At 37.3% G+C, this 25926-nt stretch overlaps 1 protein-coding gene across 13 annotated transcripts in view; it reads left to right on the top strand.

Moving 5' to 3' along the window:
* The window catches only part of MEF2A (myocyte enhancer factor 2A), a 135475-nt gene that overhangs the window by 96992 nt on the left and 12557 nt on the right, over positions 1 to 25926 (top strand). For 4 of the 13 annotated variants that reach the window (XM_081831569.1, XM_081831571.1, XM_081831570.1 and 1 more), the window contains 5 exons: positions 988 to 1137; positions 3270 to 3489; positions 4614 to 4673; positions 15925 to 16112; positions 25505 to 25528. In XM_081831569.1, coding sequence (XP_081687695.1) covers positions 988 to 1137; positions 3270 to 3489; positions 4614 to 4673; positions 15925 to 16112; positions 25505 to 25528 — 642 coding nt within the window. Of the gene's footprint in view, positions 1 to 790; positions 923 to 987; positions 1138 to 3269; positions 3490 to 4613; positions 4674 to 15924; positions 16113 to 25504; positions 25529 to 25926 lie in introns of all 13 variants that reach the window. The other 9 variants (XM_031041767.2, XM_081831564.1, XM_031041768.2 and 6 more) reach the window with 7 other exon arrangements.

Genomic DNA, 25926 nt, shown 5'->3' with positions numbered 1-25926 from the left:
AGAAAGAGCTAGCAAAGGGGGGGGAAAGATACATGCTGAGTAAAGTTTTATTACAAATTTTAAAAATAAGTAGAAGGAAAAATTTCAGTAGTTTTTTTTTTTTGCTTTTATAGAACTTCAGAATAATTTGCAATCTTATAATACATGTTCAGTGTCACTAATAAAGTCACTAATAAATGTATATTCTACATAGGAAAGAGTCATTACTGCCATATGTAAATAAGTATTTGAGTTTTTATGCTTCAAAGTTATGTAGGAAAATGATAGTATTTAAGAACAAATTAGGAATGCAGTTATTGAGATACAATGCTGATTCTTTCTGGTGGCTAGGATTAACTCAGGCAGAAAGCAGTTTCAGTAGATGAAGTTGCTGAAATGTTCATTTTGTAAACGTACTATGATAGCTTCTCAAAGCATCATTTTGATACATTTCTATGTCAGTTCGCACACTCATTGGCCCTATCAGATATGTTGATCAGGATGTTATCAGATTCAGGTTGTAACTCTCAGAGCCGTGAGTAATTTAGTATTCTCTAGGAAGTTTGGGAAGAAAGAATCCAAACAAGTAACATTCCTTTTTTTCTTAATGTACGATGGGAGCATTATTTTTGCTTATATCTAAGGTTTACCTTATTTGGAGGATTAGAGTACATTTGTGATCATTTAAAACCATTTCAGTGGCTCTTGTAATAACTCAATTCATTCAGTCTGTGCTCTCTTAATAAATTTTACAAAAAAACTCATGGCAAGTTAGTATCATTTGTGTGTGAATTTTCCAATTGTATTTCAGACTTTAAGAAAGAAAGGCCTTAATGGTTGTGAGAGCCCTGATGCTGACGATTACTTTGAGCACAGTCCACTCTCGGAGGACAGATTCAGCAAACTAAATGAAGATAGTGATTTTATTTTCAAACGAGGCCCTGTAAGTACTTTTACTTTACCTCTACTTTTTATTTGTTGATCCTTTTTGTTAACTTCATTATATAGGCTCTGAACAAGAAGGAACACAGAGGGTGCGACAGCCCAGACCCTGATACTTCCTATGTGCTAACTCCACATACAGAAGAAAAATATAAAAAAATTAATGAGGAATTTGATAATATGATGCGGAATCATAAAATCGCAGTGAGTACTAAAGTATGGTTTGTGCTTTTATCTTGTGCATGAAGAGATTGGCTACACTTCTTGTTTATTTTCACAGTGGGTGATGATAACCAATAAGTAGAAGGGGAAAAAATTTCATTAGTTTTTTTTGTTGTTTTATAGAACTTCAAAATAAATTTGTTGCAGTCTTATAATACATGTTCAATGTCTTAAACATGGAAGTGAAGAGAAAACATCCTAATCTAAGTTCTACTTACTATCTCCTGTACCTTTGGATAGGGCGCATAAACCCCTCCTGGATTCCAGTTTTTTCATCTGTAAAGTGAATGAGTTGGCTTACGTAATTTTTAAGGTCCCTTCTAGCTCTAAATTTCCATGATTGTAAATATATAGGGTGTGTATAAGATTTCCCTTTCTCTCTCATGACTTTTAAAAAGTTTACATGTACGTAAATAGATCTTGAGACTATAAAATATAAAATGGTTAGATTTATTAGGAAATTTGGTGTTTTAGAATTATTTTTAATTATTTTGTATAGTTGCTGTAATAGTAGTAGCTTACTCTTTGGTTCTTTGTAAATGTCCCAAAACTATTTGGCAAAATACCTCCAAACTCCTTTTCTTTTCTTTTACTATAGGTATTGAGGAAGAGAGCCTTGGCTTGATACTAATTTAAGGACGCAGTGTTCTTAAACTGGTTGTAAAACAAATAGTTGGTTTAAAATTTTCTTATGCTCATACATCTAACCATCATGGAAACCAGTACTTTTTTGAGTTCATGCTTCTTTGATAGTTCTTCAAAGAGTTCTCACGGGAAGCTCGTTGGCAAGAGCTGCTTAAAACAGCTATTCTAGATCTGATTTTCTAATGCTATATCTGTATTGTAGGCTTCATGGAACAGATTGGTTCCACTGCTGGTATTTATCTCATTGTCGGAGATAATTCTCTTAAAAACTATGCGTTGAATTATACTTCATGGATTATCTCTCCAAAGGAGTCCTTTACTATAAGAAGCTCATGAAAAATAGATTTAAGGAAGTATTTCTGTGCTAATACCTTTATAATTCTTAAAAAAACACAATAGCAAACAAAATAAAATCCCTTCTGACCTCACATAGATGTTGGTGACTTTGTAGTAAATGTTAAGCTGCAAAATATTGTGTAAATAAAATTGCTTTTCCTTTGAAAAAATTTTTATCATCTATCCATTGTTTTATATCAGCTAATGAATGATAATTTTCTTTCTGAAATAAACTACTATTGAATAGAGTACATAAAGTATATTCTTCCAACGTTGAATTCGCAGTGTTACTGCTCTTTGCAATCACTGTTTTAAAATATGGGGAGAGGAAAGCTTTTTTCTTTCTCTATAATGAAGCTGTTATAAAGAGAACTGTTATTTTCATGGTTAATTAAGTATATTATGTGTGGTCAATGGAGGAAATACAAGAAGAAATAGCAAATATTACTTTAAGGGGGTGTAGAATGTTTAGGAGGGAAGTAAGATAGCATTTATAATTGTAATTTAATCTTCATACAATTTAAAAATAGGTTGTCAGTGGTTAAATTGTTTAGATGGTTTCTTTGCAGTGTGTTGTGTATATATGACTTGATTTTTTTTTTTTAAGTTTTGTCCGTTAAGAATGTCAGTCAATTAAATCAAACTAGGGCTTACTTATACTGTCCCACATTTGGTGTATTATATTTATAATATGTGTACGTATTTTTCCCCTTTTGTTATTTGTAATCTCTCAATAGAAATGTAATGTTACTAAACTGGTTTGGATTATTAAGAGTGCTAATTTTATGCTTACTTGGTAACAACGATATATTTTGTAATGTCTAAATCTGACAACACTAATACCAGGTTCTGACATCTAATTTTCATCTCCAAGAATATTTGAAATATATATATATACACGTTATAGTAGTATATATGTATTTATATATAAAAATGGAAATTGAAAAGGTTATGTCAAACATACTCATGTTCAAATATAATTCTAAAGAAAGCAACTTAAATCTGCCAATTGATGTAGTAAGAAACTATCCCCATCCTCTACTTTTAATAACTGGACTTACCTTATCAAATTAAAGTTCATAAGTTATTACATTTAATATAGATGAAAATGAAACTAACAGTTTTCTCTTGTTCTTTATTTACAGCCTGGTTTGCCACCTCAGAACTTCTCAATGTCTGTCACAGTCCCTGTGACCAGCCCTAATGCTTTGTCCTACACTAACCCAGGGAGTTCACTTGTGTCCCCATCTTTGGCCGCCAGCTCGACATTAGCAGATTCAAGCATGCTGTCTCCACCTCAAGCCACATTACACAGAAATGTATCCCCTGGAGTCCCTCAGAGACCACCAAGTACCGGCAGTGCAGGTATGTACTGGTCTCTCTTCTGCTGGTTCTTTAAGGAAAAGAATTGCTAACATAAGCAGTTTCTTATCTTGCTACCCTTTAATGTTCTGTCTTTGATGAGCAAGAGTCACTGCTACATAATTGGCTCCATTTTAAAGAATATTTTTGAGGATTTACTGTGGCATTCTAGCATCCTCTCGGGCACAGTGGAACGATATACAGAATCTGCCATCTGTAACTTTCCTTATCATGGGAAAGCCATACTTTGACAGGCAGAAAATTTAATTAGAATATCATGAGCAAAGGGGCGCCTGGGTGGCTCAGTCGTTAAGCGTCTGCCTTCGGCTCAGGTCATGATCCCAGGGTGCTGGGATCGAGCCCCGCATTGGGCTCCCTGCTCTGCGGGAGGCCTGCTTCTCCTTCTCCCACTCCCTCTGCTTGTGTTCCCTCTCTCACTGTGTCTCTCTCTGTCAAATAAATAAATAAAATCTTAAAAAAAAAAAAAGAATATCATGAGCAAAGATTTAAAAGTTTGAGTGTGAGTCACTCATGTCAAAAATACAGAGAATAGTTCATGAATTCAGCAGAAATTTGCAGTGCATTTACGGCTTTACTCTTTGTAATGCAGTGTCTCCTCTCCTTTAAGTCCTAGATTTAATAGTACTCCATTAGCACTGCCCCCATTCTTTTTTTCTTTTTTTTTTTTTTTAAGATTTTTATTTATTTGACAGAGAGAGACACAGTGAGAGAGGGAACACAAGCAGGGGGAGTGGAGGAGGGAGAAGCAGGCTCCCCGCTGAGCAGGGAGCCTGATGCGGGGCTCGATCCCAGGACCCTGGGATCATGACCTGAGCCGAAGGCAGACGCTTAACAACTGAGCCACCCAGGCGCCCCAGCACTGCCCCCATTCTTATCAATATGTACTATTTGATATTGATACAGAAAGGCATTTGCATCCAGAGCTTGATAGGTGAGCTTTTATATATACATTTAACTACATCATATTACACAGTAATGCCAAATTCAGTCTAGGCTAGTTTTTATTTTCGTTTTTTAGGAAAGGAGTGCAGGTTACTTCATTCAGATAAGGAGAACCAGTTCATGTTCATTTTTTGGCCTCTCTTTTCTCTCTCCAAAATTTTTAGGTGGGATGTTGAGCACTTCAGACCTCACAGTGCCAAATGGAGCCGGGAGCAGCCCAGTGGGTGAGTGAATTACTCCTGTTTTACTTCGTAGGCATCTATCCTGTCTGAGATAAAAGGAATATTGTCCCTCAAATACGGCCTTTTACCAAATGAAGAGGAAAAAATGGATATATGACCAGAGTAGACATGTCCCGTTGTAGACTTAATTTTCTTCTGAGGAGTACTTTTTTTTTTTTTTAAAGATTTTTATTTATTTATTTGAGAGAGAGAGAGAATGAGAGAGAGCACATGAGAAGGGGGAGGGTCAGAGGGAGAAGCAGACCCCCTGCTGAGCAGGGAGCCCGATGCGGGACTCGATCCAGGGACTCCAGGATCATGACCTGAGCTGAAGGCAGTCGCTTAACCAACTGAGCCACCCAGGCGCCCCTGAGGAGTACTTTTACTAGTACTTAACATTTTTTAATAACAGCCCTGCTCTGTTCTTTATGCCTTGGCCTTGAGTGCCTCCTTTATAGCAGATACTGTGCTTTGCTAAAGATGAAATTGCCTTCATACAGTTTTTACATCAAGCCAGTTTCTTAAGGAGAAGCTTTCTGTATCATCTATTCTCACCAAAGTTAGATTGTTAGCAAACTGATACATCTTATAATAGCATGAAATGTTTTTAGAGAGGTTGCAATGCAAAGAAAGGGTGGGCCTACTTCTAGAGCTACAAAGATTTTGCTGACAAGTTTGTCTTCAAAGGATCTATTTTGGTGACCACATGTAAAACATTCACATTTTGTCACAGTTATAGCCAAATTGGTTTTGTTTTTGTTTTGTTTTTTACTTTGCAGTCCTTTCCAAAGGTGACTGTCAAGTTTAAACACATGTTGTAAATATGTCTGCCCAACCTTGAAGTGCTGGCAAAGATACACTGTGAACTGAACATTACAAAAATATGGCATGTATGTCAAAGAGTTATAAGAATAACTGTATTCCTTTGGATTGTCATCACATTAAGTGGCCTTGGTCTCTTAATCTGTGATAAATACAGTTGTCATCATTGTATCTGAAAGCAAGGGCAGGAATTTCCTTCCTGATTTTAGATATTGTGTGCTCCTGGAGACTTTGGAACACAGATCACTTCTAGGAAAAATTCACAATTGCATGTATTCAGCCCATTCATTCTATAAAAATGTAAGGAGCTTCTGCCTCAGGAAAATTGTAGAGATGATTGAATAACTTAATTTAAGATGATGAGAAAGAAACAGATACTGCCGAGACAAGTTATAAAACATAGTGACCTAAAGTAGGATAAATGCCTAAATATGTCTGCCACGTATTAATTGCTCTTTGAATAGAATTAATTATATGAAATCCATTGTAGGATCCTTTTTAACATAATTAATTGTGGAAAATTCATAACTGTCTTAACAGTTATACATTAGGTTGCTATACTTGTATGTATATTTCCAAATATTTATAGTTTATTTCAACTCCATTTTAATTATTTGCATGCCCATATACATACTCTTTTTGTGTTAAATTTTCCCATATGTTTTTACTCCCCCAGTACTGTCCATCTTACTTTGCCTTCTGCTTCCTAGCCTAGTTAAGACTAGAAGCAAAAATTTCTACTTCGTTTAATGTTAATTGTAACTAACTCTTGGTTTATTTCCAAAATTAGTTTTATTTCATGGAGTTAAACTCTTCAAAGATTTCTAATGTGTTTTCCCCTTGCCTTTACTTTTTTTTCCCGCCTTCTGGCATATTGTAAACATGGTTCTTCCTCCTGTCAAACAAGTGTTTCAATTCTCATTTTTTTTCTTGTACTTTCCACACTTCACTGTTTTTTTCTTACCTGCCATGCAACTGTAAATCTAGACTTTGTCTCTGCTGCTTGTTTTTTTTGTGTTCCCTTTGGTAATTTGAAACTCAGACTTTGTCATCATCCTGATTTGACCTTCTGCATATAACCCTTTTCCTTTTGTTTTTTTCATTCATTTTTCTTTTTTTATAAGCCTCCTCTCCCTATCGTGACCCTCATGTTTAGAGGGCTACATAATCACACTCCTCAGATCATGGCACATCATCATCATTGGTTTATATAAAGCATCTCGGTATGCTGTGCAATATCCTTTTTATACCTCTCTGTTCCATTCCCATGCCCTTCCTCCCCCCATCATAGGCAACTACTTTAATGTGTTTAGTGTTAATAATCATGATTAGTGAACATCAGTTTCTATTAAAACTTAAATTCAAGTAAGTATTAAAATATTTTAAGTGCTTAGTGAATTATTTATTTAAAGATTTTATTTATTGAGAGAGAGCATGAGTTGGGAGAGGGAGAGAGATAAGGAGCCTCCCCGCTGACCTGCTGAGTGGGGAGCCGGACGTGGGGCTCGATCCCAGGACCCTGAGATCACAACCTGACCCAGAGGCAGACGCTTAACCGACTGAGCCACCCAGGCGCCCCTTTAGTGAGTTATTTAAAAGTCTGTTTCCATTATTACGTATACACAGAGATAAACCCTGCTTCTTAGGGTACACCTCAACATCTCATAACACATCAAGATGGGATGTCCTGATTCTTCATTGGTTCATACTCATACATGCCTATTTAACCTATACTACGTGTACTTCTACTTAACTCTACTTGTTTGCATTGTATTCTGAATGGCGTGTGTATTACAACTGGTTTTTAACAGAATTTAGACTTAACTGAATAGACCTTTTATGTCACTTAATTCAGATACCACCTGGAAGCAGTTATTTCTCTGAAATACTTAGAGCATACGTGGGTTTAACGTGTTTCTTAGTATAAATTTTCCCTAAAATGAATGATCTGTCATGGGTATTTTAGAAATGTTATTTTTGTGAGGAAGAGTCAGATAATATATGTTAGCTCATTTTCAACAATGGTGCCATTTTGGTTTAGTAGTTTGGAAAAAATAGTTTAAACTCATTATTATACCCAGATATACTCTTTATGAATGAAAAGATTAAACAGTTTAAATTCCCAGAAAAATTTAGAGGAAAAAATATTAAAAGGTATGAGAATGATTTCTAATCTATACTTTTCAAGATATGTTTCTTGGAACTGTATGAGAAGAAGGATTTATCTATGTTTGGTAAACCTTGCATTAAATAAAACTAAACAGGTTTCTTCACTGTAGGACTTACCAGAGCCTTTAAAATGCTAATCTATTTTGTGAATCATTAAACTTAGTACATAACATATGGTTACACAAAGTTATTGCATAATAGAACCCTTCATTTTTTTTTCTCATGAAAAGCCATCGTTCATAATTAGTATCATATAAAACATTTTGGGAAATCTTGCTTCTGATCTTAAGATGATACATAGAGTTTTTGAATAATGAAAGCTTCCATAAATGAAATTAAAATTGAGGTTTAAAAAAAGACAAGACAGTTAGTCTTGTGCTATGATAATAGCAGACCTGGTCATTGGGACCAACCCTTCCGCTGAAGACACCTACAGATGCTAGGCAAAGTATTTGTAAAATCTGCTTGAAATCATTTGAGAACTAACAAGATAATGAAGAATACCTGGCTCAAGATTCAGGGAATGATGGAGACAGAGCCTTGAAGAGGGTGAGCCCAGCATTTGTGACTGCTTTTCCTCAGGTGGTATTTGCCACTTCCACAGTGGAGTAGGACAGCCTCAGAGACCTAAGGGGACAGAGAGATCAAAGTTCAGGGCCCACAAAGAATTGGGAGGGCCCAGTGTGCTCCTGTCACTTTGTGTTGAGCCCCCAAAAAGCAGGACCATAGAAGTAGAGTGAATCAGAGGGTAACAGCCCCTTGCGGTAGCTACATCTAACGTCTGCACCATCCCCCTTCTTGACACTAGAGTGTGGTCATCTACACTTAAAGTACAGAGTAAACATTCTTTCCAGTATCTGTGTTCTTTTTTTTTTTTAAGATTTTATTTATTTATTTGTCAGAGAGAGAGCGAGCATGAGCGGGGAGGAGGGGCAGAGGCAGAGGGAGAAGCAGGCTCCCCTATGAGCAGGGAGCCCGATGCTACATATAAATGTAGCATATTAATGTGCTACGTTAATATGAGTTTTTAAATAAATACGTTTGATTTTAAAAAGGAGTTATAAACCCCAAATGTGGGGGCACTTTTAAAATTATAAGAGGATGTAATGTACATTGTATAGGTGTTACACTATTAATTCCGAAATCTAGAGAGAAAAAAATTCACACACACAAGACCCTGGGATCATGACCTGAGCCGAAGGCAGTCCTTAACCGACTGAGCCACCGAGGCGTCTCATGTGTTCTTTTGTATTAAAAAAAAAAAAATGTTCTTTGTGTCCATAAAACTAAAAATTGATCACATGCTGGGCCACAAAAAAAGTATCAACAAATTTCAGAGAATTTAATCACATGGAGATAAGCTCTCTGGTGACAAAATATTTCAGCCAGCAACCAATATCCAAAGACCCTTGTTTAAAACAAATTTTTTATACATAATCTGTATAGTAACTTTTATTTTGTCAGTCCAGGTTTAGAGACTTGTCATGAGCCACTTCCAGATAGTTTCGCTTAACCTTTAAACTATAACATATTTACTGCTACTATAATTTTCAAATGCATAATATTTTTATAGATGAGCCCTCCATTAGTCTTATTTTAATTTTTGTTGAGTCTTCTGCTTCCCAAAAGATAGGATATTTCAGGCCCACGTAATAGGGAAAGCAGAAGCATCCTTGAGGTTTTTAAGCATTGAACAAACTCAGAATAGGGAAAGACATGTTAAATAGGAAACGAGAGGAAGCCTAACCACAAAAGAAAGATTGATTTGCTTGTGTAAAATTAGGAATCTTTGTTCATCAAAAACAGCATGAAGAGAATGAAAAGGCAAGACAGAGTGGGAAAATGTAGATCATATACATAAACGGGGCTTTTTATGAAGAATACTTACAAATCATCATGAAAAAGAAAATTGATCTTTTTTTAAAGATTTTATTTATTTATTTGACAGAAACATAGCGAGAGAGGGAACACAAGCAGGGGGAGTGGAAGAGGGAGAAGCAGGCTTCCTGCCGAGCAGGGAGCCTGCTGTGGGGCTCGATCCCAGGATTCTGGGACCATGACCTGAGCCGAAGGCAGACGCTTAATGACTGAGCCATCCAGTCACCCCAAAGAAAATTGATTTTTGAAAATGTGCATGAGAACACAGACATTTCACAAAAGAAGTTATTAGGTATCCAATAAACATGTGACAAGATGCTCAATCGTAGTAACCAAGAAAATGCAAAATTAAAACCACAGAAAGCATCATACACCAACCAGAATGGCTAAAGCAGAATAAGCAGATAATACCAAGTGTTGACAAGCCTATGGGAAATTCCAAACTCTTATTCCCTGATAATAGCAGTACAAATTGGTGCAGCCATTTTGACATTATCTACTAAAGTTGTAGATATATGTATTTTACAACCCACCATTTTTATTCATCCTTATATACTGTAGAGAAATGCATGGTGTACCATGAGCATCAACAAATATGTAAAGGAATGGGCATGGCATTATTTGTTACAGCCAACATCTAGAAATAATCCAAGCTTCTGTTAACAGTAGAACAAATAAATAAGAGACAGTACATTTATATGAAGGAGTACTATACTGCAATGAAAAGGAAGAAACTACAGCAGGAATTAATAGGGTGGCTGAATTTCACCACACCATGATGAATGAAAGACAGTGGATGCAAATATGAAATGATTCTATCTAAATAAAGTTCGAAAAATAGCCAAGCAATATTATAGTGCTAAGGATGCATGTGTAGATAAGATAGGTGATAAAACTGTAAAGAAAAGAAGTCACTGTAATAGTTACAATACTGGTTATTTTGGGTGGGTGGAACAACAGGAATGTTTTGGGGGGCCCAGTTTTAGAGACTTTCAGGGTTTTGGCAGTATTCTTTTTTACTGATGTGATGGTTACGTGGATGTTTACTTTATGCTAAATCCTTGATTTGTAAGTTTTTGTTTTGTGCACCATTTTGTATTATGTGCTACATTAATATAAGTTTTTAAATAAATACATTTGATTTTAAAAAGGAATTACAAACCCCAAATGTGGAGGCACTTTTAAAATTATAAGAGAATGTAATGTACATTGTATAGGTGTTATACTATTAATTCTGAAATCTAGAGAGAAAAAAATTCATACACACATTCATACTCATAGAAAGACTTAGCAGTCTTCAGGCAAAGACTCGATTCATTGGGTCTTATTGTCTGCATGTGGCAGCTGGATGTACAGCCCCATCTTGAGATCAGGAAACAAAATGGTATCAGAGGACAGGCCAGCAAAAACCTAGGATGGCAGAGCTGAAAGCTGGAAAGCTCGGGGTCCTGCACACTGAGCTGTTAAAGCCACTGGGCCTGCAGCCACTTTTCTCCAGTCGTCTTATGTGAGATAGAAGATTTTCTCATTCTTCAGAGAAAAAGTAAGATAAAATACAAGCCACAGATAGGGGAATATTTAATAAGTAGGTGGGTTTTTAATGTACCTAAATGTACAATTCAAAAAGGAAACCCAACTAGTATTTTAAAAATTGAAAGGATGTATCAGGAGATTTAAATAAAAATGGCAAAGAAAACCACAACTCACTAATTGCCAACTATTACCACTTCTATTGTGGCACGGAGAGCCAATGAAGGTGTGAGGAAACTGATGATCTTCTGTGTGCTTATAGCATTGTAAATTAGTAATGATCTTTCTGAAAAGATTTTGGCAAGATGTTTCAGTAGTCATAAAAATGTTTATGCCCCTGAGCCCACGAATCCCATTGCTGGGATTCTCTCCTAAAGAAATAAACTAGAATATTCAAAGATTGACTGCAACTTTATTTATAGTAGTGAATAATAGGAAGAAAGCAACGTATTAACAGTATGAAAATTATGTAAATGAAATTTTCAACTGAATTCCTTTTTAGTTGTGATTTAAAACTATGCAAAAAATATGCATGTGGAAAACGGAAAGGAGGGGAAATCCAAACTGATTATCATAGTTATGTTGGGATGGTGGAAGTGGGAGTTTTCTCTCTCTTCTTCTAGTTTTTAAACTTTCTATATTGATATGGTTGGTACCTCCACAATCATAACATTTTTATTACAGTAAATTAGAGCATTCATTTGTTTTTCCTTGAAACGTCATTTTTTGTTTTCAGTCTGTCATTGTCCAAGTAAAACCTGCCAGTTTTGTACCTGCTGAAAATTGTATACATCTTCCGTAGTGGCCATCTGATTTGGCATACTAAGTATATTTCTCTACTGAAAGTTGACATTTAATACTTAGATAATACTGTAGTTCAGATGACTTCAGGAATTCCTTTTAACTTCGGGCCTGTGTTTAAAGATCAAGCATAAAATAAAGTCTCTGATATCCAGCAATTTCACTTTTTAAAAACATGTTGAGAAAGAAAAAAATACACTGGACTAGAAATAGAAAGGCTCAAGAAGCTCTTGGAATTGTTTAGGGGTGAGCGAAGGCAACGGTAAGGGCTTGCAGGGTGGCAGAGGCCGTGGCAGCTCAAGAGATGGAGGAAATGAGCAACAGTGTAAAGGGTAACAAAGCTGGAGCTCTGGAAGTTGGATGGGAGTGACCGCGGGTGGCGGTAGTACACGGGTTTGTAACCGGTGGCGTTTGAGATGACAGCGGCATATCTGTGGGATATGGTTGCACTGGACTAGAAATTAGGAGATATAAAGAGCAGAAACAGATTGAAGAGTCCTGTTGAGGCAATGGTTAAAGCCAGGGGGATGCGCGAGGTCTCTGAAGGAGGAGAAGCCTCTTTGGGGCTGCCCACATGGAGAGATTGAGAGGATGAATACAGTACTCAGGAAGAGACACACAGGATTTCGTGAGCACTGTCTGTTGTAGATTATAAACTTCTAATGGACAGAACCCGTGTTGTCTGTCATATAGGAATTTCCACTGAATCAAGTAAATGTGTCGACTATGATTTTAAAAACCATGGTCTTTTTTAATTTTAGAAACCTCATTCAGTTCTTTATACAAAAGATAATTGTATAGATTTTTAAAATGTTCTTTTTTTATTTATTGAATAATCAGCTGAAAGTTTGTCAGATTTTATGAAAATTTGTCAGATATGATAAAATCAATTCTTGAGCCTTGCTTTGGACAAATTTTTCAGAATTCTTTGAGATTTTCAAAATCCTGTGCATGTTAGTTCAACTTCTGAATTAGATTCATAGTAGTAAAACATTAATGACATCATTGTCTACAATTTAGCCCTAAAAGAGTGGTATTAAGGACATGGAGTGCTTTCTAGACACCTGACTGCATTATTCCAGCTGATAGGATATTCTGAAATACGAGCCAGACTGATATAATTGCATGATCTGCCTTAGAGCTGTAGGGACCATAAGTGAGATTAGCTTTCTTAAATTTCTGGAGGCATCGGTATGCAGTTTGCCCAAGAGCATTTTTATCATGTTTGTGTCAGGGCATAATTTACCTTAAAACCTTAGAACACATTTTGATGATAATCACATTGGGTTAATTCATTTAGAGTTGGTACTTTAATTCTTAAATTTGTAGGCTGTGGAAAGATGAGTTATATACTGAAAGTATCTACATTTTTGTCATAAAAAATGAATGGGAATTAAGAAGTATATTCATTCGATAGTATATCACTACACTCCACAATATAACAAATAGTGCATATAAGGTTATCCTGTTTCAGCCTGACAAGTCACCAGACACTTACATCATTCTGTAATAATTATCTGCTGCAGACTCCCAACTTCACACTAAGAAATACCATGCTTTTAGAGTCCCTTCACTCTGGGTTACTGTGGTATTATATGTAGCTGAAAAGCATCCTAGAATCCACATGGGTAAAGAGTATTAGAGCTTCTTGATAATGCATTCTTCTGCATTAGCTTCGCATCACCTCGTAATGTATTTGAGAAGAAATATTGCTTTATCCTTCAGATTTGAGTACAAATCAAGTAAATAAGAATCTTCTAAATGTTATCAAAGAGATTATAAACATTTGTGCCTATTGAGAGAAATGTTAGTCTGTACTTATTAATGTTAATCCAACATTCTTTTAGTTTCTATTAAGCCTATTTTTGAAAAATTACTTGATGAGCATTTTATATTCAGATGACTTGCCTTAGCAGTTACCTCTGCCCAACGCATGGATGAGCTCTGCTCCACAGGGGTTGGCCTGGTGAAGAGATTGTTTAACAGCACTGCTTTCTGAAGCTTAACAGAATGCAGGAATTGCTCTCTGGGGTGTGGAAAGGAGATTTCGCCCAGATTTAATACCTACTGTTTCAAGATAATGGAAGTAGAATGCAGGAAATAGCCTCATCAGGTTAACTGAAATACCAGTCCTCACAGCAAAAATTAAGTCATGTAAATGAATTAAAACTGGTAGGTCACTTGGTAAAAGTTTTGGAGAAAGCAGGAGGAGTTGGGTGAGAGTGAGGGGGGTGGTGGCAGAGAGGAAGATTGGTCATCTGGAATCCTGACAGTTTGAATGACAGCGACTGGAGAGATGCGGGCCACTTCCCCAGGGCCACGCCTCACCACTCAGTTTTCTTTGTCCTTTGAAAATGGTACTGGTTAGGATCCAGTAACGTTGATTAGATCACATTGTCAAACGTCAATTTTTAGTTATTCATATAAATAATACAGCCAAATAACTAACATGTTTTTCAAACTCTGTAAGCAGATACATTGAAGCATCCATTTTCTTCAGCTGATTATCTTCAAGTACTTAATCCCTCTCTAGTTACATTTTTTAAATTTTAGAATTCTATTGATCAGTTGCCTTTATTCATTATAATACTGTACCTGAAAATTTTTTATTTTTTTTAAGGATTTTATTTATTTATTAGAGCGTGTGCACAAGCAGGGGGAGCAGCAGAGAGGGAGAAGCAGACCTCCCCGCTGAGCAGGGAAGCCCGATGCAGGGCTCAATCCCAGAATCCTGGGATCATGACCTGAGCTGAAGGTAGACGCTTCACTGACTGAGCCACCCAGGCGCCCCCTGAAAATGTTTTATAAACCACCAAACACTATATGGATTGTAAATGGTTTTAAATAATATTTCTGTCCCATTCAAGAAACTTTCAAAGATTTAAAATGTTCTGATAACCCAATACAAATGCTCTTTTTTTTTTTTTATGTTATGTTAATCACCGTACATTACGTGATTGTTTTCTGCCATTAACTCATTGCAGCTCTTTGAGACGCATCATTTCACTTCTTGGCATGCAGTCTTCCCGGGGTGCAGTTCTCCTTTCCCTGTCAGCTTTTTCCTCATTCTGGCTTTCTTCTGAATCTCAAAATGGCTCGAGAATCAAATGCTTCTTCCTCAGTCGTATTTGGAGGAATGCAGGAGTCTCCCTCACCATCATGTAACAGCTGCTTTACTTAGGATCTGACTGGACGTTCCCAGGTCCCATCACGGTGGTGAGGGAGAATGCCTGCGTACAGTGGCTCGGACTGTCCCCAAGCAGGGATTGATGGAGTCGGCTCACCCAGACCACATGGCTGCTACCCCTGAGGAGGAGTAGAAGGACTGCAGCCTCCATGAAAATAGGGATGATCTCTTACATTGATCTCCTAGCTCAACTGACGCCCAGAAGTACTGCATATATAGAACATCACCACCGTGTACACACGTCCTTACTTCCTCTGAGAGAGAGAGACTGCTCTCTTAGAGAAAGTGGAAAACCAGGAATAGGATGATTAAAGTCAGACAAACCACAAATATTTAATGAAGACCTTACTGGTAGCCAAAGAAACAGCGTGGCTAGAGGTGGAGCAGTAAGGAGGAAGTACCTGGTGAAGACGAAGCATTAGGGTGCTAAAGAAGCTGCAGTAGCGAAGTTGGCCCGGTCGCGGTAGCGGGTTCAGGTCCGGACTAGTAGGGGTGCCTCTGCTGCCCTCTACTGCCCAAATGAGTGACTAGGGCGGTCTCAGGCGGCTTCTTCGAACATCTCCATCATCTCAGTCCCCAGTAGGAAATGCCCTGTTAGACATGGATCTTGCGTTTTAAGTATCTCTCAGCAGGTCCACGCAGTAAGACTGGAAACAGATGGCATAAGTCTTAAGTTTTATGTGTATTTCAGACTTGGGTTGATATTTTTGCTTATTTTTAAAATACTCAAAGATACGTGGTCAGCTACTAATGAGTTTTGTTACAAAATTTATTTGAAACTAGGACTAGGGAACACTTGTTTCATATTTCTACCAAAGTGTTTTCACGACTCTTCTCACATTAATGAATGATATTTCCTTTTTCCAGGGAACGGATTCGTAAACTCAAGAGCTTCTCCAAATTTGATTGGAACTACTGGTGCAAATAGTTTAGGCAAAGTTATGCCTACAAAGTCTCCCCCTCCTCCAGGTGGTGGCAATCTTGGAATGAATAGTCGAAAACCAGATCTTCGAGTTGTCATCCCTCCTTCAAGCAAGGGCATGATGCCTCCACTGGTACGTTAAATTTTTCTTCAGCCTTATTCTTTAAAAATACAGCCAGTCTATATTTTTCTTTGGAATTTTCTGTACTTCCATAGAATCTAGACCCTTTCTTAAGGAATATTTCTATTTGAAGTTGGCATTTGAAGAGATCGGTCTATTTTAAATACACAGAAATCAGATTATAGAAAAACAGGATGTAAATATGCTTAGTGGTTATTTAAAATTAAAGCTAAATGGGGAGAGGTTGTTAGGCTTAATTTTAATTTTACCAGGCTGGTCTCTTAGCTCGGAGATTCCATCACCAAATTCATAAATTAAACCTGACTTAAATATTTCTTCTGTCTTGACTTTACATACTTTCAGTAATCGATTACACGTGCTTTTCTGTAGGAGAAACACTATATTAGTTGTCAGTGTTTCTACATACTAGAGAGAACCACTGTAGAATAGGGAATAATGCATCAAAACTTGAATGAGTTATTCTCCAAATAATCTTTCTTTGTTTATTCCTTCTCAAATAACCTTCCCATTCAATTCTATAAAGAATACAGGTCTCCCCACCCCAGCCCTTGGCAATGTCTTCATAGTTCCAGCGTCATATGCTTTTGAATCCTGTGTTTATGAAGAAGAGGAGAGTGTGTTTATCTCCCTTAGCTTCTTATTGAAAAAAAATCAGAATATGTTTGCAAGTTTTAAAACCATTCCTAGTATAGCATGGCTTGACTAACATGCAGTGTGATATGCCAGGTGTTCTCTCTGTAGTGCAGCACTATTTGATTTTTTGCTAAATGAAAGTTGATGCCATCAGGCTTTAGATAATCTACATATGTATAATGCTTTATAGTTCCCAAACATCTTCATGTGCATCGTCGCATTTGATTGTCAGTTCTGCTATAATCTTGGCTGGGTAGAGATGAAGAAACTGAAGGAGAAGTTAGTACTTGTCCAAGGTAATATAAAAGAGAGCCAGGACCAAAACCTCTTAAGTCAAGAAACAAAAGAGTAATTTTTCATTTGGATATAGAAAGCTGGAAACTGTGTTGCTCCCAGCCTTACAAGGAAAACGAGTTGGACAAACAAGTTCCCAGTTCTTCTTGAGTAGATTGTAGTGCTGAGATTTCATGGCTCCCAAGTGGCCCGGACTCTAGGGAGAGACAGATATTGCAGGGAGAGGACATTGGAGCCCTGTTTTGTGTAGGTAGGACACAGGTAATGAGAGTTCAGCTCAGATGCTTGGTGAATTGCTGGAGGCCAGGTGTTCCCTGGCAGGCCCATGTAAAGCCCTAGTGTTGGGACATAGGGGGAGTCCGAGTTCTTTCGGAGGCTTTTTCTCCGTGAACCCCATTGGGTGCTCACAGAAGAGATTGGAAACGTCCTGAAAAAGCCTCCACTGTGGTGTGTGGCTGGGAAAGGGGAAGAGCAGCCCCTGTGATAGGGACCAAATATGCTGCCTAGACCCTTCTCCCCTTTCTGTCCTGCGGACCGGAAGTCTTAATCTGTGAGGAGATGAACAAAAAGTGTCACCCTTTGGGCATTGGTGACCTACCATTGTATCTCGAGAAATGGAAAAGGAAAGCCATCTGAAGCTGTGGCGGAGGGGCAGGAACAATGCCGGGAGCACAGCAGGGCACCCAAGAAGGAGGAAAGGCTTTGACTGAGAGTGGAGCAGCCTCTGGGGAAAACACACACAACGCCTGGCAAACCAGCGCTCGTTTCCTCCCAGGGGGCTGTGAGGCCCAGGCTGGATGCACTGAGGGTGACCATTGCACCGGTGAAGCTCAAATGCAGCCCGATTCCTAATTAAATTAAACTGTGCACCAAAGACCTAGCAAGAGGAAAGGCCTCTTGGTCTGTAGGTCAGTAGAGTTACCCAAACTACAATACAAAGAGAAAGAAGAGTGAAAATAAAACAAAAAGCAAAACAAAGCCTCCAAGAGCTCTGGACTTTGATCAGGTGGTTTAACATTTTTGTCATTGGAATTCCAAAAAGAGGAGAGAGAGAACAGAGAAGAAGAAATAGTTGAAAAAAATAATAATACCAAGTAGGACAAATACACACATTCAGATTGCTAAAAGCAAAGGACAACAAGGAAAAAATCTTAAAGGCAGCCAGAGAAAAGAGAAGAACAAAGATGAGAATTTATACCATACTTCCCTTCAGAAACTCTGCAAGCTACAAAACAGTGGAGTAACCTGAAATACTGGAATTCAAAACAAAAAACCCTCAACGTAGAATTCTGTATCCAGCAAAAATGTCTTTCAGAAGTGAAAGAGAAGGGGCGCCTGTGTGGCTCAGTCGGTTAAGCATCTGCCTTCAGCTCAGGTCATGATCCCAGGGTCCTGGGTTCGAGGCCCACATCTCACTCCTTGCTCAGCAGAGAGCCTGCTTCTCCCTCTGCCTCTGCCTGCCTGCCTGTTCCCCCTGCTTTTGCTCTATGTCTCTCTGTGTGTCAAATAAATAAATAAAATCTTAAAAAAAAAAAAAAGAAATGAAAGAGAAATAGAAATTTTCTCAAACAAAAATCTGGAGAATTTATTGCTGGGAGATCTGTTCTAAAGAAACGCCGAAGGAAGAGGGACTATGATACCAGCACAAACTTGGATCTACACAAAGAAATATAGAACAGTGGAAATGAAATAAATGAAGATAAAATAAAACACAATTCATTTTCCCCTACATTTTATAAACCTTGTATTTTAGATTACAAAGATAGTACAGAAAGTTCTCCTAATGCTTCACACCAGTTTCTCCTATTATTAACATCTTGCATTAGTATAGTACATTAGTTACAACTAACGGGTCAGTATTGATACATTATTATTCACCGCAGTTCCATACTTTATTCATTTTTCCTTAGTTTTTAACCGCATGTCTTGTTGCGTTCCGGGACCCCATCCAGGACACCACATTACATTTAGTGGCCATGTCTCCTCAGACTCCTCTTGGCTGTGATAGTTGCTAAGACTTTCCTTGTTTTAATGACCTTAACAGTTTTGAGAAGTACTGGTAAGGTATTCTGTAGAATGTTCCTCCATTGGGATTTTTTCTCATGTTTTTCTCATGATTAGACTGGGGTTATGGGTTTCGGGGAGGAAGGCCACAGAATTAAGTGCCATTTTTATCACCCATACAAAGGGTACATAGTATTATTATGAATCATTACTATTGATGTTAACCCTGGCCTCCTTGCTGATGTAGCGTTGCGTGGGTTTCTATGCTTCTTCCTTTCCGTACTGTCCTCTTTGGAAAGAAGTCCCTATGCAAGGTCCATACTTAAGGAGTGGGGAGTTAGGCTGTACCTCCTTGAGGGCGGAATATCTACATCAATTATTTGGAGTTTTTCTGAACAGGTGACTTACCTGTTTACTTTCATTTATTTTATGATTTATATTAATACAGACTTACGGACATTTATATTTTGGGTAATAATACTCCTAAATTCTGTTTATATATAGTTCTACCAATACTGTTTTATTCTTTTGCTCATATTCCAGCTCTAGCTATTGAGGAGTGTTCAGTTGGTTCCTATGCAACTGAAAACACACCTTCATCCTTGTGGGGTTTTTTTTTCGGGGGGTGGGTAATGGAGGAGGTTACTTTAAAATTTTTCAGTTACTATGAAATGCTCTAGGCTCATCTTGTATATTTCCTGCCCTAGTCCTAGAATCAGTCATTTCTCCAAGGAACCTTGGTTCCTTTTTATTGGAGAATGGTTTAGAAACCAGAATCCGAGCATCTTTCTCTTTTTAATTGCTCTAAAAGATCACTACTTTCTAAAGCAAAAATAGTGGGAATGAATTTTGTGCTTGTAACACATGTAAAAATAAAATATAGGACAACAAAAGAGAAGCAAATTGTAAATACAGTTGTAAGCATCTAATATGATATCTATTTGAAGGTGAACTCTAATTAACTAAAGATGTATGTTACAAAACCTAGTGCAACTACAGAAAACAATCTTAAAAGAGGTATAAAAAGTCAATAGAGGAGATAAAATGGAATTATAAAAAAAAAAAAATGCTCGAATAGCCCAAGATAAGGGAGAAAAAAGAAAAATAAAGAACAGATGGGACAAATAAATACAGATAGCAAGATTGTAGATTTTAATCCAGCCATACAAGTAATCACACCAAATGTGGTCGTAAACATCAGTTAAAAGACAAAATGTCAGATTGTTTAAGAAAAGGAAGATCATACTATACACTGTCTACAGAACCCTACTTTAAATATAAAGGCATAGGTTAGCAGATAGAGAAAACATACTGAGCAAACATTAACCACAAGAAGGCTAGTGTAGCCATATTATTTCAGACAATGTAGATTTCATAATAAGGAATATTACCAAGGAAAAAGAAGGACTTCACACAGTCTGTTTTCCAAGAAATAAGTTATCTTTAATGTATACGCACCTAACAGCACACCTTCAGAATTCATAAACCAAAAACTGATGGAACTAAAAGGTGAAATAGAAAAATCCACAATTGTAGTTGGAAACTTAAACACTCTTCTCTCAGTAATTGACAGAACAAGTAGGCAGAAAAATCTGTAATGGTCTAGACAACCTGAGCAATACTCAACCAACCTGACCTAAGAGACGTTTACAGAACACTTCACAACAGCAGAACATAACATTTTTCTTAAGGGCCCTTGGAACATTCACTAAGATAGACCATTTCCTGTGCCATAAAGTAAACTTCAACAGATTTCAAAAAATCGAAATCATACAGATTATATTCTCTGATCATAATGAAATCCATAACAGAAAGGAAAAATCTTTATATATTGAGAAAAAAACACACTTTTAAATACCCCACGGGTCAAAGAGGAAATCTCAGGAGAAATTATAAAATGTGTGTGTGTGTGTGTGTAACTCAAGGCATTAGATGTTTATATTAGAAAAGAGAAAGGTACCAAATCAGTAAGCTTTTACTTAAACTCAAGAAAGAAGAGCAAACTTAACCCAAAGCAACCAGAAGAAAAAGAGCAGAAATTAATGAAATTTAAAACAGAAAAACATTAGAGAAAAGCAGTCAAACCAAAGCCTAGTTTTTGATTGCTAAACTTCTATCCGAACTGACCAAATTAAAAGAGAAGGCATGGGTTATCAATATCAGGAATGAAAGAGGTACCGGCAAAAAGGTGGGCACATAGATCAATGGACAAAACAGAGAGCCCAGAAAATAGACCTACACAAATATATTTAGTTGTTTTTGACAAAGGCAGTGAAGCAGTTCAATGGAGAAAGGATAGCTGGTACAACTAACTCTGTTGGAACACTTCAGCATCCATATGCAAAAATGAAACCTTAAAATATAACTCATACCTTATACAAAAGTTAAAATGTAGCATAGACTCAAGCATAAAATACAAAACTCTGAAACTTTTAGAAGAAAACATTGGGAAAAAACAATACACCAAAAACATGATTCATAAAGAAAATTCTGATATATTGATGCTGTCAAAATAGTTTCACTATCATAAAAGTTTTACTCTGTAAAAGATCCTATCCAGAGAATAAAAAGACAACCTAGAGATCAGGAGAAACTGTTTGCAAATCACATATCTGATAAAGGACTTGCTTCCAGGATGATACAACTATACATCTGTTAGAATGGCTAAGATTTAAAAAATAAAAAAATCAGTGATACTGTGATAGCATTATATGGTAACAGATGGTAGCTACACTTGGGAGCACAGCATAACATACAGAGTTGTTGAATTGCTGTGTTGTACACCTGAAAATAATGTAACATTATGTGTCAGCTATACTCAAACAGGTGTCTGGGTGGCTCAGTCGGTTAAGTGTCCAACTCTTGATCTCAGCTCAGGTCTTGATCTCAGAATCACCAGTTCAAGCCCCACTGAGGCCTACTTAAAAACAAAACAAAAACCGAAAATACTAAAATGTCAAGTTCTGATAAGGATGCAGAGCAACAAGAACTCTGATATATTCATGCTTGGAATGCAAAATCATACACCACTTTTGGAAAACAGATCAGCAGCTTCTTAAAAGTTAAATATATACTTGTCATACAACCCAACAATCCTCTCCTAAAGAATTTACCCAAATGAATTGAAAACTGTGCTTACAGGAATCTGTATTTTTCATAGTTGCCAAAAACTGAGAACAACCTAGATGTCCTTCCAACAGATGAATGGATGGATATACCCACTGTGGTACATCCAGACAAAGGAATACTGCTCAGCAATAAAAAGGGATGAGCCATTTATTCACAGCAGTATAGATGAATCTTAAATGAATTTTGCTAAGTGAAAGAAACTGGATCCAAAAGACTACATAGCATGTGATTCCATTTATATTTTATTCTGGAAAATGCAAAACATATCAGCGGTTGCCAGGGACGGAGAGAGGAGTTGACTACAAAGGGAATTTGAGGTAAATTTTTGAGGCGATGGAACTATTCTGTGATCCTGTGTTGTTGGATGTACATATGAGTCTGTGCTTTTGTTAAAACCCATAAAACTGTACAGAGAGTGGTTTTTACAATGTGCAGTTAAAATCAACCAGGATTCCAGGGGGAATTGAAGACAGAATATAGACCGTGACACGTGAATGTCAAGTGTAGTGCAAGTCTGTAACAGGGTGATACAGAAGGGGATGGGGAAGGAGTGCTCAGTAACTTTGGAAACTGTTTTAACTCTAGATAGAGAAAACCAAAAAATTGTAGGAAAGCATTGCGCTCAAGATGGTACATTTGTTACACACACACACACACACTCTCAAACAGTGAATATGTTGTAGTTAAAGCTGGGTTTCTCGTTGGGGGAAGAAAAAGTTACAAATAAGCAAGGTGGGTGGGGGTTGGGGAAGGCTACAGTGAACCCTTGTTTCTGGGTTGTTGTTGGAGGTTTCAGTATGAACTTAACTTTCTTAACATATATAGATAGAGAAATATAAATGTGTATACACATAAATAGTATACATCATATATTTCCTAGCTCATCTGACAGGCCCCTTCAGACAATGACATCTGGTAACCGAGCACACCTAGTACTCAGATCTTAGTTTCTAAAACCTTCTCCAATAAAAGGAATCAGGACTCCTTGGAGAAATGATTGATTATAGAGCTGGGGCGATGAAAACACTGGATGAATCGGAGGTGCCAGAGGATAAGGAAGTGCAGGCGAAAAGGTTACAGGAACCAGCCTTTCAGAAGAGCTCCTGTGGCCCAAACTAGAACAATTTAAGCAACAAAGTAAGTAACAACACTATTGGATTAGTACCCAAGGAATAAAAAATACCAAGTCTGTTATTGATAAAAATAAATGATCAAATACATAAATGGAGAAGGGACAGCTCTCCCTTAGAGAAGAATTCTAATTATTACATGTAGAAAGAATGAGAGAAATAGCAAATCATCATTGTAACTACCACAGTACAGAGATCATGGCCACACAGGGTCAATGGATGCTAAAATGAGTGAGCGAAAGTTTAAGGAGAAACAGGGTATTTGCATAGCCTCAAAATGTCTCTCCCCAAATAATTGATTACAAAGGGAAAAGTAGTAATTTTGCAGTGGGGAATCCTGGAAGACACGACTTTAACCAGGCAATCGAGCTTAACATCACCGATAATGGAATGACATACCTTCTGATACGATGTGCTAAGAGGGTCACATCACCTCTTTGGTACTCTTCCAAAAATCCATGCTATCTGAGAAAATCTAAGCCCCAAATTATGGGACATTCAACAAGATATCCACCCAGTACTCTTCAAAAGTTGTTGAGGTCATGAAAAATGAAAGATGGAGGGAACGGTCACAGACCAGAGGAGACTAAGGGTATGTGACAGGGAAGGGCATGTGGAATGCAGGATCCGGTCCTGGAGCAGAAAAGGGACATTGGTGAAATCCAAGTGAAGTCCTATAGCTTCAGTTACTGCTGCTGCAGTAACTCAGGACTGCAAAACTCTGTTAGTTTTGACAGTTGTCTTATGTTTGGGATGTAGACCTGGGTGGGAGTGATGCTGGGGTGCGGTATGTGATAGTATGTTTTCTTTGCAACTGCTCTCTAAGGATATGATTATTGCAGGATACAAAGTTAAAAATATATACATGTATAACAACCCCAAAAAGAAAAACATTTGGCCATTCAGGATAGTCATTTGGCTCACCTTTCAGGAATGGGATGTGAAATACCTGCTTCTCTTTCAGAAATATAAACTACAGAAAGTTTCATTTAAGGCTCAGAAATGTGTTGATAAGAATTATTAGTAAACTGCAGAATGTAAGGACAAAACTGCATTTAGGCATTTAGCAGCTGGTCAGGGTTATCTCTGCCTGGTCTTTGTTTCAGAGATCATGAAGCATCACTGCAGAATACTCAGAATTTGCCATATAAACTATTTTACACCCTTGTCCCTGCAGGTTCAAGTGAAAACCATACAGCACTTACCCGCAGTATTTCCATGCATATCTTGTAGTTGGAGGAATGTGAAGATCTGTATAACTCAACAGCTGAAGAGCATTTTACCCACATTTGAAATAGCAATTGTAGGCCAGGTGATTGTTTTTCAGAGTAGATAACCAGCCTGCCTATTTTACAGTTTGTTTGCAGGTAAACTGGCTTTCAGATTGGGGTTTCCTCTATCAATGATGTTTATAGAGACACCTTCCATAGATTGACAGAAAAGCTTGACTTCTTCAAGTAAAATAAAACACTATTTAGTCGATTATTTCTAGCCTATTAGTATTTTCTAAATGCTTAGAGAAAAGGAGCAAATATGTGTCCTTCATTTCTTTTCTGGACATGATTTATCAGTTCATTTTTCTTCCGTCTCATTTGCTTCATACGTGTTATTGTTTTCTGCAGTGAAATTATACATATGAAAGCTGTATTTGCATCTCAATCTTTGTTATTCAAAACTGTTACTAACAAATGTTTGAGTTCTTGTTGTTTCATAACACTGTGCTAGCTGCGGTGGGAAATCAGAAAACAAAATAATTCCTGCCAACCAAAGAGCACACATCTAGAAGATATTTAATAATGGACATGTGTAACCAGGTGGGCTAGGGATGGGAGGATGAAGTATTCTCAAGGTTTCAAGTATAAACTGGGATCATGATTAGGAACTCCTTTTAAACTAAATAGTTGCAATCGCCTGGCCATGGGCGGGTGAGGCTGACTCAGGAGCAGACTAAGCCGGGGAGCAGGGACAGCTTTAAAGCCTGGCCTGACTAAAACAATCTTTCTTCTGAAATCCGTTCCCAGTGGAGAGACAATAAATAATTTATATTTGTATTCATTGCATATATTTAATCATTTCTTTAGAGTTCCAGGCAACTGCTAGTGTCCAAATAACATGTTTTTCTAAAGAAATATTTTATTTTTGAGTATCAACAGTCTTAGTAACTCTCGTATCCCTCTCATGTGCTGAGTGCAGTCGGAGGAAGAGGAATTGGAGTTGGTGAGTGTGTGTTTCTGCTTGAAGGGAGTTGCAAAAGATCTAGAAAGTACTAATTCTCTTAAATGTTTTTATCTAACCAGTGTTCCCTTTGTTACACAGTTTTTCTTGCTGTTCTTAAACACTATCCGAGCACTTTTAATAACTGAACCAATCTACTGGTACTGCAGAGTCCATCTCGTTTTTCTATTTTATAATTATATATCTTGACCCATTTTGTTGGAGGGAACATTGGAACAGAGCCTTTAAAAACAATAGCTGTCAATGATCACAAGACACTTGTTACAGCTTTTTTTTTAAGAAAAGATACAAAATACCTTATATAGTTCCCCAAATTATTAACATATTTTTAGAAAATGACTTCACCCTCAAAGTTCCTCAGATTGTAACACATGGTCTTG

Source organism: Leptonychotes weddellii, chromosome 9, assembly GCF_054177405.1.
Source record: "Leptonychotes weddellii isolate Sample4059 chromosome 9, ASM5417740v2, whole genome shotgun sequence".
Lineage (NCBI taxonomy): Eukaryota > Metazoa > Chordata > Mammalia > Carnivora > Phocidae > Leptonychotes > Leptonychotes weddellii.
This window is presented reverse-complemented; position numbering and strand designations above follow the sequence as displayed.